Source organism: Wyeomyia smithii, chromosome 2 (genome assembly GCF_029784165.1).
Source record: "Wyeomyia smithii strain HCP4-BCI-WySm-NY-G18 chromosome 2, ASM2978416v1, whole genome shotgun sequence".
Classification (NCBI taxonomy): Eukaryota; Metazoa; Arthropoda; class Insecta; order Diptera; family Culicidae; genus Wyeomyia; species Wyeomyia smithii.
The window spans coordinates 201,584,026-201,598,430 of NC_073695.1; the positions used below are offsets into that span (position 1 = coordinate 201,584,026).

Genomic DNA, 14,405 nt, shown 5'->3' on the forward strand with positions numbered 1-14,405 from the left:
AAAAACAAATTACTAATTTTAAAAGAAATAAAAGAAAGTTATAAATTAAGTACCGAAAACAGCCCATTTAAAAAAACTGATTTTTTTTTTATAAAAACTACGAAAGTTTTCCTGAACAACGAAACCGGTCATGGAGAAATCAGAAAAAAAAGTTATATTTTTAAAATTTATTTTTTTTTACACGGTACATTTTTTTTGGAGGAACGAAGTTATTATTCACAACTTTGCCGGATACACTATGCCAATCAAATAAACCGTTTTGACTGTAGAAATATTCTTGATTCCCCATAGAGTGCTCTATTGAAAATTAAAAATATGTCTACAGTCGAAACGGCATAGTGTCTTTGGCAAAGTTGTAGATAACATTTTGTCCTTCCAAAAAAATATGCCTTTAAAAAAAAATAATTAAAAATCAATTTCTTTTTCAAAAAATATTTTTTTTTTCAAAAATGAGGACTTATTTTTCTTGATTTCCATATGATCGAACTGGTTTCATTGTTTTGGTAATCTTTCGTAGGTTTTATTTAACTATACTTTTTATCGACTGTTAGTTTACTCAGGGGAGTTTCTTTCGGCTTCGCAGTCTTTAAAATGTGAAAAGAAAACGATATTTTTCTCTTACACCGACGTTTCGAATAAAATATATTCTTTATCAAGGCTCTACAAGTAAATTAAGATCAAAACGATTTTTAGAAACAAATACATAAATTATGCACATAACATCATTACCGAGAGGACCATTTTCCTGTGAAGTGGTTCTTCGGCTAGAGCAGGTTTTATTTAAAAAATCAAGTTTTTAAAAAATGCGCCCTTTTAAACAACTAATTTTTAATCTTTCTTCTTACTTTTGAACGAATAATTTTTTGAGTGTATTTTTTTTGGAAAGACCGAATTAATATCTACAACTTTGTCGAAGACGTCACACCAATCAAACGAACCGAAGTGCTTTTTTTATTTTATACTCATTTTTCACAATATTATGAACCTATGCCGAATAAATGAACCACCCTAATGAAACATAATGTATTCGATGCTAGTTATAGTGTATATCATTATACAAGCTATTTCGAGAGACTAGTGATCAATTTCAAAAGATAAATTCTAAACATTTCGAACTCCGCCTTCCACAATTGAAAAAACGACTAAGTCCCAGACACCAATTCTCGACGTTTCATGCGTGTTTAAGTCATTTGGCATAAAAAAAAATTTCACGTACCCACCCCTTGGGTGATTTTTCGGTTTTCAAAAGACACAAACTGTATTGCTTATTAAAGATCAATCTGTTCTCTAACCATTATGAATAGTTTCATCGTTCGAATTTTCAAGCATAATTGTTAAACTTAATTCAAAGTTTGATTGTCAGGTGATGCCATATGGCATCACTCGCCGGGAATGGGTAAATGCAAATGTAGCAAAAAAATAAATTGAAATTTAAACATTGGGCAATTTTTTTGGAAAGTCAGTTAATGTCATTTGACAAGCACAATGAATTCATAAATTATGGATTTTGAGAAGATGAAATTGTTAGAGAAACATTTTTCACGACAAATTCGATGATTTTTCTATTTTTAGAATAGTAATAATAATAATGTAAGTTTTTTGACACACAAAACTCTTATCTTTTGTTTCTCTTCTTGGTTTTTAGGAGTTAATGTAGCGATGAAATTTACTGAGAAATTTGATAGTAGAAACTACGAAAAATATAATTTAGCAGGTGAGACTATGAAGCTATAAATAATAGTCTCTACTAAGTAAATGTTCGAGGTGTGAGAATTAGATAAGCTATACAAAACTCGATTCTAGAACTACGTCTTCAACTTTCTGCTGTAGTGTTGCGGAAACGCATTTGACCGGCGATTAGAAGTTGTGAAATTATGCTGTGCTATATTTTTCGTAGTTTCCACTATATATTTTTTTCTAATTTAATTTCCTATCTTCGACGCTACATTTACTCATTGGAACCAAATCTAAAAATAGCTTGATTTCGCTTATAGTCAAAAAAGAAAAAACTCCTATCATTCCTGTCGAACCGTTGTTGAAGAAAAAATGAAAAAATAATTGTGAATTGAACAGTCGACTTTCACCTCATGTAACATTCATATATTTTATATTGAATTTCATAAAAGAAACATGAAAAAACTACGATAAATTATCACTTTCTTTTCGAGGTGAATAAAGTGACGCTGAGAAAAAATCGTTTGTATTTTTTGAAGGACTATTTGGACATAAGAAACAGTTTTCATAAGCAAAGTGGCAGACTAATTGACGAACTCAAACTCGAACTGAAACGGCGTGGCCTTGCTTTTCACCTGTAACACACCATATTCTGTATTCTCACATTGGGAAGGGTTTTCCGCAGATAATCATGCACTATGGTTAAAAACTGCACAACAATAAATATAAAATAAATTATTTATTCAATAATGCTCCATTTTCGCTACTTTTTTGCAACGAAAGTGTTGAAAGACTTTGAAAACCTTTTTTTTAGAAAAACTGTGGTGGAATAGTGGCGTATTTTATTTATCTCTGTAATGAATGTAATTTAAAAAAAAATGTTTAAGCGGTATTTTTTTTTTGTAAAGTTACATGCCAGTCCAGCATGATCCACCGTGTGAAATTGTTCAAAAGTTCGCAATTTTGTTAAAAAAAATGAATTTTTCTCTTGTAACTTATTTTGTAATTTTTTTAGCATGAAATTATAATTCTTCATGGCGTTTTGTGCACAGATGACATTATTTCTGATAAAAATAGTGTTGAGAATTAAATCAAAGTATTTTGAATGAGAGCTCTAAATATGGCCAAAACTATCGCTTACATATTTTATGTTCTTTCGATTGCAGCAAAATGACAACAACTTTTTTATAATCGAAACCAATTCTACCAATAATAATTTTATTTAGCGGTTACTATGCGATTCAACCAATCAAGAAAGGGCGCCATTTTGAAGACAAATGGATACCTTTAGGCATTCTAAATTATTGTTTGTAAATATTGTGAATGGGACTCAACCAATATTAAAGTACAAACATTCATCATTAAACAGAGCTTTTGCGAAAAATTAGTTCTTTCTATTGTTCAAGTTTAATAATGTTTTTCGTTTATAGTTGATAATTTCCCGAGCTTATGTTATAAAGCAAAAAAAAAATTGATAAGATTGCTAGAGAAACATTTCAAAAGGTCCTATCTTGATGCTAATCAGAGAAAAATGAACTTGAAGTTTTGTTATTCTTTTTTAATTACCAATTCTAACAGAAACAAAATTTAATTACGTATATAATCATTATTGTAGTAAAAGACCGTCGTCTTCATCTCCAGTGCCTTCTTAAAGTTTTTAACATTTTTTTCAGGTTTTATTGATGTTTTTGTTACATAGGACCTATGTTGTTTTCATTATCACATAGGACCTATCTAATAGGTCTTGTAGTTAAAATTGGTAACACATTGGACCTTAGATTCAATGACTACAAAGGCTCGACAAGAACCAATTTATTATTATGATCAACGATAATACGATAGGATTGTCATAGGATATTCGAATTCTAGATACATTTCCATAAAAATATTATCAATATTTTTTCATGGAGGATTATTTTTTTAACGAGCATTATTCTTGCATCAAATTCTTTTGTATATCAAAATAGGAATCCATTAGCCTCATGATGGCAGGTGATGAGAGTTTAGTCGTCTGTGAAATGACCGTAGAAGATAAAGTAGGGATCTAGAAAGGGAAAATGATAAGTGGAAGCTCATACAAGAGGATTAGAGATGTATAATTATCTGAAATAGTTAAATGATTAAAATAAAAACAAAGAAACGGTAACATAACGGTGAATGTTCTATTTATTTATTAATATGAAATATCGTGAGAGAAAAAACAACGATGTCGGCGAGATGTTCAAAATCAGTGCGTAGTTTCCAATGCCAAATTTCCATCTAAAATCATATTAAAAAAAAATAATGTAGTATCTAGTATCTAACAATAAACAAGAATAAACTAGATTTACCAAATTCGTCTAGGCGTTGCGTAATTTACTATACTCGTGACTATATGAACAATCACAAGAACCAATCTTATGGAGGCAAGAAGGTGAACAGTTATATGTCCCTGTACCGTCGTGCGGACAACCTCCATTAGTAGGACAGTAGTGACATGGCCGAGGTTGATACTGAGCCTCGAATGACGATTCACAATCTGAAATCGTATTGTTAGTTTCAATTTATAACTTTACGTAAATTATGATATATATTAAACTTTACCTTCTCACTTGATTGCAAAACAAAGTATCACAAATAACTTAAGTAATTCCGAAATAATTCTCCAACTTACCGAGCAACAACTGAAGCTTAGACGAAGATAACTTCATTTTTCCTCTTCTGCACTTCATTCCATTGATAAAGAATTTTAACATGTTTTGCAACAGTTTAAAGTGCGAGGTCAAATCTGCATCTGTCAAAGTTTTTTTTTCGAATAACAGATTGGCCTACTAGCAGGTGAAAAGATCCAATCAGAAAGCTGTGCGATATTGTGTTGTTTTTCAAATTGGACTTTTTTTCGAATACTCTAAATTTTTTTATAAAAATCAAAACCCAATTTTTTTTTCACTAAGCCTAAAGACAAGAAGCTCTTCTGAATGAATACGCATTAATTGGGCTATGTTTACAAATGTCAGATAGGACCTTTTGAAATGTTCCTCGAGATTGCTCACCCGTTCAACGGCTAACGATTTACCCTATATGAACTCAGCATGAACACGATTAGTCATCTAATCATTTGGGTCATGCTTTCCATATTGTCCATCGTGCAGGTTCACTCGAGAACGTCCGTTCGCAGCGAGATTGACCTCCACCGTATTAATATGCCTAAATCAAACGTCTCAAGGAAAACTGCACCCAGAGTGGACACGCACATGTGGCTGCGAAGGAGTCAAATCTGCAAACGAATCCACTCTTTCTAATTCGGACCTCAGATGGGTGCGATTAGATCCGTTTAGTAGGTATCGCTTTGAGATACATTTGCCAGTCGTCTGTTTGCGCCCCCCATACGGGCTTTCGAAAATATGACCGACGGTTGATTAATTTGGGTTTCAAATTTTATTTGACACGGTTTATCCCAGCCAAAGGCAGGTCCCACATGATAGGCAAAAGTCGTAGTGTAAACACCGAACCCTAAATTAAATGCATGGACAATCAATGGTTTGGTTGTTATTGACACTGTGTGGGACGCACCGGGTCTCAGAGCGGTCTGAGTTTAGTAAGTTAGGTAGAATTGGATCAGCGATTTTGCATAGTTGGCCTTCAGCATGATAGAATGTTGAAATGGTACTTAACAGTGGAATGACTTTAATGGAAATAAAGACACATTTACTAATGCCATGATGTAGGTACCTCATCATATTGAGATGTGAGCTGATATATTTGAAGTTGACCTAAGTGGATTCTGTATTGTGTGCGGTTCTACAATTCCCATCTGAATGATGATGAATTAATTATATACATGAATAGTTTACTTGCCGTGATTTTTTCTGACCTTTTGGCCAATCACTGAGCTGAAGGACCGTTTGAACACTTGAAGGATGGATGGGATGTCACCAAATTTTCGCTTCTAGAAGATTGAGTGCATACGCTCCAAGAACGCTTGGCATATTACCAATGTGGTTTCGTAAGCATAAACATGCTGCCATCACAATAATAGCTCCGTTTTATTTCGTGCTAGCTTAAGGTATAATCGTCTGAAAGGGATGTACATAATGAATCAACTGATTTGCATCCCCGACGGTATGGGTGACATTTGCTGTTGCAATGTTTCGGTCTTTCGGCTTTGTGAATAGCTGGCATTAGTTTTACGAGCGGCACATTTTATTGGCGGATGTAATTTGTCTGATGATATATTCATAAATCATCGTTTTTCGCTAGATTGAATTATGAAAATATTAATGATGTTGTTTAGATATAGTTCGTATGGATTGGATGATTCACGGTAGCGTTCCTCGCGAAGGAAAGGTTGTAATTTCACCCGATAAGTGAGCATTTAATGGGAAGTGACTAAGTTCAGTCCGTCATGTACCAATAGAATTTGTGTATGAGAGAGTTAGAGTATATGTTTAAAGTCACGTTTGGAAAATTCAAAAAGTAAAATAATTAAACTAAAATAAATAAAAAAATTAATCTTAATAATATAATATGTGAAGGAGTGGAACAGTAAGAAATCAAATTTTAAAAATACACAAAAATAAGTGAATAGTTGCAACACTGAAAACGTTAATCAGAAGAGCAGTTCCACAAAAAATGTCCCAGTAAACATAAAAATTGTCATTTTTGATTTGGCTGAAACTTTGCATAGACGCGAAAGATGCCATTTTGTGCTGTTGGTTTAAAATTTTTGGAACACGAATCATTTTTGAGAAGCTATTGAAAAATGCTATTTTGGGAAGGTATTGACGATTACATCTTTTTTTAGGGCCAAAAATGTTTGTTTGATCGGTGTGACGTCTTCGACAAAGTTGTAGATAATAATTTTGTCTTTCCGAAAAAATATACACTCTAAAAAAATTATTATTTTTTCGAAAAAAAGTAAAAAGAAAAATTAAAAATCAATTATCTAAAAAAGCTCATTTTTCAATTATCATTTTTATTATAAAAACTACTAAAGATTACCTAAACAATGCAACCAGTCAGATCATAGAAAAATTAAAAAGAAGTTGATTCAAGAAAAATTCTTTCAATTTTTTTTTTGTGGAGCAAATATTAGCTCACATCTTAACTTGATGTTTAGGTAATCTTTTATAGTTTTCATGAAAAAATTAGATTTAAGGCGGGGGCCTAGCGTGGTTGGTTACGTCTCCGTCAACCACGCTCGACGCCTGGGTTCGAATCCCAACGCCGACATAGGTGTCGATGGTTGCGGGGTGGCGTGATCCACTCACAACCAACCCAACAGGTCTAGATTAAATTCTAGCCGACACCGGGAGATTATCTGAGGCGAAAAATCTCTGGGATCACGCCTTCCATCGCATGAGGAAGTAAAGCCGTTGACGCCGGTCCGTTAATCAACGGGTCGTAAGTTAGGGTCCTGGGTGGAGTCGCCTCCCTGGGCGTCGGTAATCGGCACAACAACAGTAGCGGAAATAGACCGACGGAAAATAAGCGAGAATAAAAAAAAAATTAGATTTTAAAAAATTAGCTTTTTTAGATAAATAATTTTTAATTTTCTTTTTAACTTTTTTTCAAAAAAGTAATGATTTCTTTTAGAGTGTAGATTTTTTGCGGAAAGATAAAATTACTATCTACAACTTTATCGAAGACTTCACACCGATCAAACATACCGCTTTGGCCCTAAAATATTTGTAATCATCAAAACCATCCTAAAATCATCAAACCATCCTAAAATAGCATTTCAACAGCTACTCAAAAATTAGTCGTGTTCCAAAAAATTAAAATTAAAAATGGCATCTTTTGCGTATAGAAATGTCTGTGCGAAGTTTCAGTCAAATTAAAAATGGTCGATTAAATTGATTGCCCGTTTTTTTGTTGAATTGCTCAGTATAGTAAAACAGTGGACAATGTTAGTATATTGAACAGAAAGATGTAACAATAGTGGATGAGTAGAAAAGTACGTATTAGGCAGTGTAAAAGTAGACGTGTTAAACAGTGCAAATGGGGAGGAGCGAAAAATCAAACACAAAAAAAAATGAAAAGTTGAAAATTAACAGTGGGTAAACCATATCAGATCAAAAAGTTAACAAGTGTCTAATATAATCAAAGCATAAGGTCAAAGAGTCAAAATATCAAAATGTCAAAATTCCAAAATGTCAAAATGTCAAATTGTCAAAATGTCAAAATGTCAAAATGTCAAAATGTCAAAAGTCAAAATGTCAAAATGTCAAAATGTCAAAATGTCAAAATGTCAAAATGTCAAAATGTCGAAATGTCAAAATGTCAAAATGTCAAAATGTCAAAATGTCAAAATGTCAAAATGTCAAAATGTCAAATTGTCAAAATATCAAAATGTCAAAATATCAAAATGTCGAAATATCAAAATGTCAAAATGTCAAAACATTGAAATATCAAAATGTCAAAATGTCAAATGTCAGAATGTCAAAATATCAAAATGTCAAAATACCAAAATGTCAAAATGTTAAAATGGTAAAATGTTAAAATGTCAAAATGTCACAATATCGAAATGTCAAAATGTCACAACATCGAAATGTCAGAATGTCAAAATGGTCAAATGTCAAAATGCCAAAATGTCAAAATACCAAAATGTTAAAATGTCAAAATACCAAAATGTCAAAATATCAAAATGTTAAAATGTCCAATTGTCAAAAAATCGAAATTTCAAAATGTCAACATATCAAAAAGTCAAAATGTCAAATGTTAAAATGTCAAAATGTCAAAATGTCAAAATGACAAAATGTCAAAATGTCAAAATGTCAAAATGTCAAAATGACAAAATGTCAAAATGTCAAATTGTCAAAATGTCCAAATGTCAAAATCTCAAAATGTCAAAATGCCAAAATGTCAAAATACCAAAATGTCAAAATACCAAAATGTCAAAATGTCAAATTGTCAAAATGTCAAAATGTCAAAATGTCAAAATGTCAAAATGTCAAAATGTCAAAATATCAAAATGTCCTAATGTGAAAATGTCAAAATGTCAAAATCTCGCGTAATTTTTCAAAAGGATCTATCTAACTCTTTGTTTACTTTCTCTTTGATCAATAACTATGTTATATTTTCCATATTTCATAACACTCAATGCATAGCAAGTATAACAGTATAACAATCTCTCGATTAAGGGGAAGAAAGCTTGGAAAATATTTATAATGACGACGTAATTAACGAAGCAAACTGAGAGAGGAGAGAGTCTCCCATTGTTACTTAGGTCCTTTTGAAAAATTACGCGAGAAATGTCAAAATGTCAAAATGGCAAAATGTCGAAACGTCAAAATTTCAAAATTTCAAAATGCCAAAATACCAAAATACCAAAATTTCAAAATGTAAAAATTTGCATTTTTAAAAGGTAAAATTTTAAGATAAAGATTTAAAAGATAAAGATTTTAGATAAAAATTCAAAAAAATGGCAATATGTCAATATGTCGAAATGGTAAAATGCCAAATTGCAACAAACGCAACATATCAAAATATGAAAGTGTCGGTTACAATACAAATTTTGTTAAGTGTTATTTTTCTATAACAGTTTTTTTTAACTTTTAGTTTTTATCTGCAGAGTTGACAATATTTAACGGTTAAAATTTTATTTGTTACAGGTTTTGGCAACGCAGATCGTGATCACATTAGCTCAACAGGAAGTGATTGTCGATATTGATGAACCGAATAAAACCCAATATCACCAGGCGAATTTTGATACCAGTGAGTAAAAAGGAATCACTAGCGAGTATAAGATATCATAGGATATATTGAGTACTTTTATATAATATATAATGATGAGTATGTAACAAAATCCAATCAAAGCATAGAGAACCAAATAAATCGAAGAACGATAGAGAGCTACTATTAGAAACCTCAGATTCAAAAATATGCATTTGCAGTATTTTTAAACTAGTCAGATGTAAAGTAGAGAGAGAAAAAATACTCGAAATTCAAGTTTACGAATACGAAGCGCTAAGTGATGCTTAATGTTGCTTCAACTGCCCAAGAATTTAAACTATTATGCTAGGAGGTAGATCAGAATTTTCATCGGACTGCTTAGTAAACGTTATCACACTTTATTACATTCGATCAAAGAATCTGAAACTCGCTTCTGTATAGTAAAACGTTTTCTGCTGTACAACGCCGGCAATTCCTTCTCGAGCCAGTGAGAACAAGCTTCAATTCCTCGCATTCAGAAGCAAGTTACCGGCACTTGTGCATTCCAAATAAATACCATCCAGTCAATTATTGTGGTCCTTTGGGTACACCACTTATGCTCACACACTCCTGTTAACTGCTTCTATTATGCTTTCCGGTGGGAATCGTTCCCGTTCTTGTACGCCGATAACGATTGGAATAAATCAGGCATTCCAACCGATTGAACGCTTGCGAACGGCAATTTGCATCTTACTGCTTTACTATTTGCTTATATGTTGACTGCAGCTTTCGAGCAACAGGTAGACATCGAACAATGGTCTTTAAAGAGTGCCGCCATAAATTCAATTAGAAGCTGTTCTTCCTCATTTAGAAGAAGACAGCAGGATAACGATGAGTTTGTATGAGAAAAGAAAAAAATTGATTAACTTTGGATTCCAAGTAGCCTCTGTCGTGTAATAAGTTAAATGATTAAATTAAGCAAATTTATGATTCATCATTAGTGTTGATTATAGGGCATACATATTGGTTTACGTTTTCAATATCGCGAAAAGCCTATTTAACTTCACGCGACTTTCCTAAAAGTAATCTTTAATTCATTCGTAGGCGCATACCAATTCGGATATGAGGTAGGACCTAATGGACAGTTTCATCATGAAACTCGAGGTCCGGATGGAGTCACGTACGGATGTTATGGCTACATAGATCCTAATGGGCTGTTACGGGTTACACACTATGTGGCGGACTCTCACGGATACCGTGTAATAGAACCCAACCATCCGGTGGAAATATTTGCAGATGTTCCTACGCAGTACAGCAAGTGAGTTAAGTGTTGGCTTAAAGGTCATTGGTTTTCTATAGCAATTTTATTTTACTTTAATGTTCAAATAAGCTCAATCAGCGAAGATGAGCCACTGGCTAAGCAGCGAGGGCAAAAAGTCGCTTGGAAAGATCTTTACCTGCCCCGCGGATGTGGGATGTATCCAGGTGGTCTCCGACCTGATGGTCCTCCAATTACATCGACACCTTCCCCTTCTAGTAAGTAATTGACGAATTATTCACCCATGAAAAACGGCAGGTTTTGTTCTGCACCTATCGATGCACCTAGGCTTTCTTGCACCGTTCCGTTGATGTTCGTTTCACCCGCTTTTTCACAGCACCTACAAGGCCGCCCGGCGGCTCTGGCACACCTGGTGGAAGTGGCTCTGGTTATCCTCAAGGTATTTTCGATTTTTATTTCAGATATGCTTCCAGCTGCGGCTGCTCGAGAGTGTCTTTAATTTTTATTTTTAGCTCCTGGGGGAGCGTCCCCCAATAGACCAAACCAGGGAGGGCAGGGTTCTGGTGGAGGTGGCCCAAATCAAGGCCAGGGACAAACGCAAAGTCAACAGGGACAAGGAAGTCGACCGGGTTCGAGTTCAACGCAGGGTCAGGGACAAGGACAAAACCAGGGACAATGGAGTGGACAAGGTCAAGGACAAGGTCAAGGACAAGGTCAAGGACAAGGACAAGGCCAAGGACAAGGGCAAGGACAACATCAAGGTCAAGGGCAATATCAAGTACAAGAACAACATCAAGGACAAGGACAACATCAAGGACAAGGACAACATCAAGGACAGGGGCAACATCAAGGACAAGGACAACATCATGGACAACATCCAGGACAAGGACAACATCAAGAACAAGGACAAGGACAACATCAAGGACAAGGACAAGGACAACATCAAGGGCAAGGACAAAATCAAGGACAAGGACAAAATCAAGGACAAGGCCAAGGTCAAGGACAAGGCCAAGGACAATATCAAGGACAAGGACAGGGACAGGGGCAAGGACAAAATCAAAGCCAATGGCAAGGACAAGGTCAAGGTCAATACCAAAAACCAGGACAAGGACAAGGTCAAGCACAGGGAAATCGTCCCAGTTCTGGCCAAGGGCAAGGACAAGGGCAATGGCAGGGGCAGGGACAAGGACAAAACCAAGGTCAAGGACAAGGTCAAGCACAACAACAAGGACAATATCAAGGACAGGGACAGGGGCAAGAACAAAGTCAAAACCAAAGCCAATGGCAAGGACAAGGTCAAGGTCAATACCAAAAACCTGGACAAGGACAAGCTCAATGGCAGGGACAAGGTCAAGCACAGGGAAATCGTCCCAGTTCTGGTCAAGGGCAAGGTCAACAGCAAGGACAAGGACAATGGCAAGGGCAGGGCCAGGGTCAAGGACAAGCAAATCGACCTGGTTCAGGGCAAGGACAGGGTCAAGGACAAGGCCAACCTCAAAACCCTGGACAAAACCAACAGCAAGGTCAGGGTCAATGGCAGGGGCAAGCCCAAGGACAGAACCAAGGTCAACAGGGTGGTAACCGACCAAGTACCGGTCAAAATCAGAATCAAGGGCAAGGTGAAAGTTGGCAATCGCAAGGTCCGGGAGGTCAAAGTCAAGGACAGACTGCTCCATCCGGACCGGGACATCACCATCAGGGACAGCATCAGGGCTCTCACCAAGGACCCATCAGTTCAGGACAGCATCAGGGACAGCACCAGGGCAGCCATCAAGGCGTTGGTCAAGGCTCACATGGAAGTCAAAGTCAAGGATCTCATCAAGGGCCTGCTAGCTCAAGTCAGCAACAGAATCAACATGGTAGTAGCCATCAGGGTTCCTCTTGGCAACATGGCGGACAGAGTCAAGGATCTCACCAGGGACCAGTCAGTTCTGGCCAACAACAAGGCCAGCACCAAGGCAGCCACCAGGGAATTAACCAAGGTTCACACCAGGGTCAACAACAAGGATCGCATCAAGGTCCAATTAGCTCCAGTGAACATCAAGGACAGCACCAGGGCAGTCATCAAGGATTACAGCAAGGATCTCATCAAGGACAGCATCAGGGCCAACATCAAGGACCGATTAGCTCTGGTCAACACCAAGGAAGTTATCAAGGTAGTCATCAGAATGGAAGTGGTGAGCATCAAGCTCAACACCAAGGTTCGCACCAGGGACCATTGGGGTCCAGCGAACACAATATACAAGCTTCATGGAGTCACCAGAAACCAGGCCAAGGACAGCAGCCAGGTGGGTTCGATTGCATGTACAAGCTACGTTACGATATTAATGTAAGTGATTGAGTTTTAGGATCGTCACAAGAGCAAGGCCAAGGCCAAGGCCAAGGGCAAAATCAGAGTCAAGGTAGAATGGTTAACTAATATTTACACGAGTGTTTTAAGTTTATCCTGTATGTAGGTCAGAGTCAAAGTCAAGGAAATCGTCCAGGACAGAGCCAAGGGCAGGGACAAAGTCAAGGACAAGGACAAAGTCAAGGGCAAGGGCAAGGACAACAACAGTGGCAAGGGCAGGGACAAAACCAGGGTCAAGGACAAGGTCAAGGACAGTCTCAAGGTCAATGGCAAGGACAAGGTTAGCATATGGTTAATATAAAATGATTTTTCAGTTCATTTTTTTGACTGTTCGACTAGGACAAAACCAAGGTCAGGGACAGAACCAAGGCCAAACACAGCAGCAAGCAACGAGTGTTCGTCCCGGTGGCGGTGAGTTTGTTTGCTTTCATTTCATTCAATGAAAAGTATGCTGAATATAAATCAGTAAATGTTGCTAACTAAATTTAAATACCTTGAGGAATATGAAATTTTGTAATTAAACCTAAGGGTAATCTCATCATCTCTAGTCATTTATTATATAACAAGCTATTTTTGTTTTGAATCGTAACTGCATAATCACATGCGTGCACTACACCACATTCACACTCAATCATCATGTACACCCACACTTGTTCACAAACATACACCACCACATACCACCACCAGTACACATTGGCATTGGACCGAACGTAGCAGGCATTGGGGGCATTGGCGCATTGATTAGCATTGGTGGACTAAATGGTAATTACCTGCCGATATTGGAATCATGCCGAGTGCTTTTTGATTACTAATTTTTGCTTCCGATTTGCGCTTCTCCTGCTTTGTGCTTCTATTTTCTCCCACGGATACTCTATAGGTGGTCTAAACGTAGCAACTGGAATTTCTAACGCCGGTATTTCCGGTACCCTAACGGCTTCCCATAACAGTTCCGCGCATACCGGTTCATCGATGCTCGGAGGAGATATTGGATCCTCTGGAATTCATGCAAGTGCAAACCACAGCTCGACCAGTAATATTTTGGGGGCCAGCTTCAACCATTCCTCAGTGAGCAGTGGGTCGCTAGATGCCAACGGTGTGCAAGCAGCGCACACAGGTTCGAATAGCTTTAACAGCTCGAATTTGTCGGTTTCTGGGAGCACCAGTTTGGAAGGTTCAATTGAGGGAGCACAGCTCACAGTTGAAGGTATGACGAATCACACCGAGACCCTGGCGGTCGGTTCGGTTAACGTAAGTAGCACTTCTGGCGGATTGTTTGGGGGAGAAATTAGTCCTGAGCACATCGGCGCCGAAGTTAGTGGAATGCTTGCTACGAATGCCAATATTAGTGCGCCACTTCTAGGGACCCAGCAAGGTAGCGTAACAATCGGCGGTGGTGGTAATGTAGATTTTGGTAGACCCCCTCAAGGTTCAGCACAACTTTTGCGGCAGCTCATGTGTAAGGATACTAAT

General features: G+C 36.7%; 1 protein-coding gene across 5 annotated transcripts in view; it reads left to right on the plus strand.

Annotated features, from left to right (window-relative positions):
* LOC129725180 (uncharacterized) overlaps positions 1-14,405 on the plus strand; it is a 67,284-nt gene that overhangs the window by 51,694 nt on the left and 1,185 nt on the right. For 3 of the 5 annotated variants that reach the window (XM_055680694.1, XM_055680696.1, XM_055680695.1), the window contains 10 exons: positions 9,267-9,369; positions 10,411-10,624; positions 10,697-10,842; positions 10,962-11,024; positions 11,098-12,873; positions 12,934-12,987; positions 13,042-13,215; positions 13,275-13,346; positions 13,623-13,697; positions 13,813-14,361. In XM_055680694.1, the coding sequence (XP_055536669.1) occupies positions 9,267-9,369; positions 10,411-10,624; positions 10,697-10,842; positions 10,962-11,024; positions 11,098-12,873; positions 12,934-12,987; positions 13,042-13,215; positions 13,275-13,346; positions 13,623-13,697; positions 13,813-14,361 (3,226 nt within the window). Of the gene's footprint in view, positions 1-9,266; positions 9,370-10,410; positions 10,625-10,696; positions 10,843-10,961; positions 11,025-11,097; positions 12,874-12,933; positions 12,988-13,041; positions 13,216-13,274; positions 13,347-13,622; positions 13,698-13,812; positions 14,362-14,405 lie in introns of those variants that run through there. The other 2 variants (XM_055680697.1, XM_055680698.1) reach the window with 2 other exon arrangements.